This window comes from Leptodactylus fuscus, chromosome 10 (genome assembly GCF_031893055.1).
Source record: "Leptodactylus fuscus isolate aLepFus1 chromosome 10, aLepFus1.hap2, whole genome shotgun sequence".
NCBI classification, from domain to species: domain Eukaryota; kingdom Metazoa; phylum Chordata; class Amphibia; order Anura; family Leptodactylidae; genus Leptodactylus; species Leptodactylus fuscus.
Window position 1 is genome coordinate 68,671,179 of NC_134274.1, and position 4,870 is coordinate 68,676,048.

Genomic DNA, 4,870 nt, shown 5'->3' on the forward strand with positions numbered 1-4,870 from the left:
CATACATAGCTACATAAATAGTAGATGAGGTTGGATAAAGACATTAGTCCATCAAGTCCAACCTATAACCCTACAATCCCTACAGTGTTCATCCAGGTGAAGGCAAAAAACCCCATGAAGCTCATGCCAATTGCCCTATTTCAGGGGAAAAAAATCCTTCCCGACTCCAAATCTGGCAGTCAGTATAAAAACCCTGGATCAACGTGTCCTTAAAATCTAGAGTCCATCATGTTGTATGAATCTTACGTTGACTGATTCTTTGTTCTCCTATGGTTTGATAGATCCATATAGTGCCTAGCTAACCCTACTCCACAAAAAATTGATCTTTTGGGTTATGCCAAGTTTGTCAATGTTTTGAGTACTATGCTGTTCTTGTACTCACTTCCCAGTCCTACTTTCTTAACAATCGCGATGTCACATTTTTCTGCAGTGCTCTCAGAAGGAGGAAGTTCAGTTTTCTTCTTCAATATTTCGTCAATGGGACGTGAGGAGAGAATTTTGAAAGCCGAACTCCGAGTGTTTAAATGGAAGCCTCTTAAAGTGCCAGTCAAATATCATTTTTGCAGGGTAAGTTTACAGGTACAAAAACTGTGACAAAGGGGTATTGTACTTATTATAGTTTGTTCCCTTCTGCAACATCATGACATTTTAATTTGTATGTTAGTTCACTAGTCTCAGCTTTATTGTATTTTGCAACTTGAAATATGTGGCCTTGGCCCGGTCCAGTTTACAGATTGTCAATGCATTTATGGATGGATGGCACCCTATATTAGAGGGCTAGTAATTCTCAAATGGGTACCAGCTTGCTCATGTCATTTAGAAACAGGTTGTGTAATGTAAGTCACAGAAATTGGGTGCAATTGATTTTAATGCTCAAAGGGGTATTCCCATGAACATAATCATATCTCTATTTAAAGTTAAACATTTTTGCAATCATAAGTAGTTAAAAATTCAGCAGAGTTTTAAAGATTTTCTCTAACTTTCTTAGTGATGACATTTGTTGTCTTCATTGGTCGCCAATGGACACGACCACAAATGTAGAAACTTTCTATGGTCTGGGACTTGTCAGGAACCCAACTATGATTTTCTTATTGCGGTTGGGTTATTGGACAGGGACACTACATATCCCAGCCACAATAAGGAAATCATGGCGGATTTTCTGACCTTAGAAAGTTCCTTCATTCATGGTCGTATCAACTGGCAACCGATCAAGACAACAGACTGTGACCACAAGATATTTAGAGAAAATCTTTAAAACTCTGCAAAATGTTTAACTACTTATATTAGTAACAATGTTTAACTTTTAATTATCTACAAATATAAAAATAATTAAGTACATGGGAATACCCCTTTGACTGCATTTGACCATAGTGGATGTATTTGCTGGGGTTATCAAATCCAACAGCACTAAACCCCATCTCTTCCATTCTTGATTGGACTTGTAAGTGGTTTTAGTCTTTCGATAACATGTTCTAGTTGTGTATTTGTTCTTCCCATCTCATAGTTTATTTCACCCTTTTTTGACAGGTGGATGTGTATGAACTAATAGATAGTGCATCAAGGCCATGGAGAGGAAACTTAATTACTTCCCGACTACTTCCATTGCATTCACAAGGCTGGGAGATGTTTAACGTCACTCAAACAGTGAGTACCATGACAAAACAATGTCATCCTTTGATACGTTTAGAACTTCTGTAATTTGTTGTGTTTTGTAGGAATTGTTAATCATTTCTGTTACTTTCACTGTGTTACATTGATCAGTCTGACAGCATACCTTATACTAGTGTTTTCCGGATATTATAAATGCATTTTCTAAGTCTTTTAAAGGGGTTGTCTTATCTAAACAATAATATTAAAGAAAGACACACCTATCTTGACTAATGTCTAAACACACGTGGTCCGAAACGTGGCGGCAGGCTTATTCCCGCTTTGCGGTTTCGTCACATTTGGCGTTTTAAATTATTTAATTAACAAATATTTCTAAGTGAAGTAAAATCTGCAACGAAAAAGCTGCATTTCCGTAGTGTGGAGCTGTAGCCTAAACGATAAATATGTTACAATGAATATTGGATGGAATGATCTTAAAGAGTATTTTTTTTTTTTTTAAGGTTTCGGCATGGGTTGGAGATGACAGCACCAATCATGGTTTCCTTATTACTTTCACTTCACCATCGGGAAATTTCCTAGATACAGATCTCTCCGGACAATCCATGCATAAACTGGATGCGGAAAGATCTTACTTGGTCCTATTCAGTGATGATGGTCAGAGAGCAGCTGCAAACCCATACATGGCGCCAACAACTGTGCAGGAGACAGGTATAACCAAAGTCATTCAATATATATATATATTTGATGGTTCTAGAGTAATCCTGTAAAACTATTTGTTTCTTTTTATGGAAAAGTTCATCACAAAGATATATTCAAAGATATATGTGTATTTTCCGTGGTTAAACTCTAAGGTTGATGCTCATATTTCTGCGGTGGATGGGGCGTGGATTTGTAGATAGCACTGCCATGGATCCCCATAAAGATTATTCCCATTGTTCCATCTTATCGGATCTTGTATTAATATATTGTTGACTTGCGAAAAGCAGAATGAAATATTGATGTTGTTTCTTTCTATTTTATTAGGTATTTCGCACTCATCACAACCAATGCCATACAAAATTCGAAGAGCTCGAGATGCATATGAAACATATCTCCACTGCCAGCGCAAGCCCCTGTATGTGGACTTTGAAGAAATTGGCTGGACTAGCTGGATAATATCCCCAAAAGGATACAACGCATATCACTGCAAAGGCATGTGTATGTTCCCTATGGGGAATGGATTAGGTGCCACAAACCATGCTACTGTGCAGTCTATTGTTTATGCTCTTAAGCTTAACAAGGATATTGACGCTCCATGTTGTGTTCCTGATGGTCTTAGTTCTATTAACTTGTTATACTTTAATGATGAAGAGAATGTTGTACTTAAGCAGTATGCTGACATGGTGGCCACGAGCTGTGGATGTCATTGACTAATATAACCGAAGAGTATATTTTTGAGTAGACATGGAATACACAGACATAGAATGAATGTGAGGAAAATTTTTGGTCATTCTTGATTGTGGCTCAATAAAGCTGCAGCAAAATTTGCAACAACAAAAAGAAAACGCTGCATTTCTGCAACACAGGGCCTCAGCCTAAAAGTGGAGTCCGTGGGGTAAAAACACAAATTGTCACAAAAATTTGTGCAAATGAATCAAAAAGGTTGCATATTTCCAAATTGTGACTTTATTATTAGCAAGCAGTTAGACATGTTTGCTTTCAGTGGCTTCTATTCTGCATATGTATAGATTGTTAATTATATTTTGTTGCCATTTCATATGTATATTCTATATTTACTGTAATAACTTTATATAAATGTAAAGTTTGGTTATATATTGATTGCTTATGACTATTATTATTGACAATAAAGGTGATTTTCTTTTCATATCCCGCCAATGTGTCCATTTTTGTGGTCCAAGCAGAACATCACACACATGAAATGTCAACACTTGATCCTTTTTCCCTTGACTAACTAAGCTGCAATTGATCCATATTGAAAACACGAGCATGCACATGCCGTGCATATGGTTAATTCAGAAGGAATAGCTGTCAGCCAAACAAGCTTTCGGTTAAAAACTATTACCTTCCCAACATCTGCCTGTTTCGGCAATGATCACATGCATTAACTATTCTGTTGCCTTGGTAAAATCTGTTGGCGAGATCCAGTGGGTGAGAATCAGTAGCTGTGGCACCTGAGTGCTTATTGAGGGCTCCGAGTCTTGTCATCATTATCCTTCTATTACAGGCTGCACTAGGCAGCCTGTAGTAGCAGCATAGGCATTTTACAATACCTTACAATGCATTAGCATTCCAGTGTATTATATTAGTGATCTGACCCCTTAGGGTTCAAGACCTTTAAGGAAGCTAAAATTAAAATGTAGAAAATAAAAGAGGATAAATTATCCCCTTTTCACTAGCAGCCTCATTATTACTAAACGAACACAGCACTGTACATATGTATAGTGACTGTGCTTGGTATTGCAACTTAGCCCATTCACTTGAATGGGAATGAGATGCGATGAGCCTATGGTAAAGACTGGGACCAGCACCAAGGAAGATTTACAAAGAAGTAAGAAAGAGGGGTAAATAATTTATAGGGATGGTATATGTTTATTTTGTCATGACTATGGTGATTTAGTGCTAAAATAAAAAAAATCAGGGAACACTCTTTAATGATCAAACAAATGTAAACAGACCAATACACCTAATAACCTCTAATATGCCCAAGGAAGAAATGAGTTAGTTCTCCATCTAGAGATGATGGAGTGCCAAAAGAGAGGCACACACAGCATTAGTTATGTATATATACATATAGTGTATATTATAAATAAATAAATAAATAAATATATATATATATATATATATATATATATATACTGTATATATATATATATATATATATATATATGTATAGTCTGTCACCAGAACCCAACATATCAACCCAAATAGATAGGTGTTATTTCTTATGAAGCTGTAACTCTGTATCTCTGTTGCCATCAAACTACTGTTTTTGACAATATGTCGTTTACCGCCCTCGTTGTTCCAAACGACTGTTAGGATCGGGTCTCGCAGGTTTCCACCTACAGGTCAATCCAACTCTCGCCCTCGGCCTCATGCAGTGAGGCGACTGGAGTCCAGTTTTTTCCCTAATGAGCGTGCTCGGACATTTTGGAGCCGCTCACAGACTAAGTCCCATTTTGGCCATACTGGGCATAACCGGCGATGTCATGGCCACCGCCCCTGCTGGGCGGGGACTTGCCTTTAAATGGTGTGAGCCGACGCC

At 37.5% G+C, this 4,870-nt stretch overlaps 1 protein-coding gene across 1 annotated transcript; it reads left to right on the forward strand.

The window, feature by feature from the left end:
• Nucleotides 1-477: 477 nt before the first annotated feature.
• Nucleotides 478-3,017, forward strand: LOC142182740 (bone morphogenetic protein 2-B-like). The gene is made up of 4 exons (XM_075257419.1): nucleotides 478-567; nucleotides 1,528-1,644; nucleotides 2,109-2,316; nucleotides 2,632-3,017. The coding sequence occupies exons 1-4, from the start codon at nucleotides 478-480 to the stop codon at nucleotides 3,015-3,017; spliced, it is 801 nt and encodes a 266-aa protein (XP_075113520.1).
• Nucleotides 3,018-4,870: the final 1,853 nt, after the last annotated feature.

Excerpts from the sequence above, each read along its gene's own strand:
- LOC142182740 (XM_075257419.1), top strand. The coding sequence starts at position 478 with ATGGGACGTGAGGAGAGAATTTTGAAAGCCGAACTCCGAGTGTTTAAA. Across the intron at positions 1,645-2,108 it reads TGTTTAACGTCACTCAAACA|GTTTCGGCATGGGTTGGAGA; the intron begins GTGAGTACCATG and ends TTTTTTTTTAAG. Across the intron at positions 2,317-2,631 it reads AACAACTGTGCAGGAGACAG|GTATTTCGCACTCATCACAA; the intron begins GTATAACCAAAG and ends CTATTTTATTAG.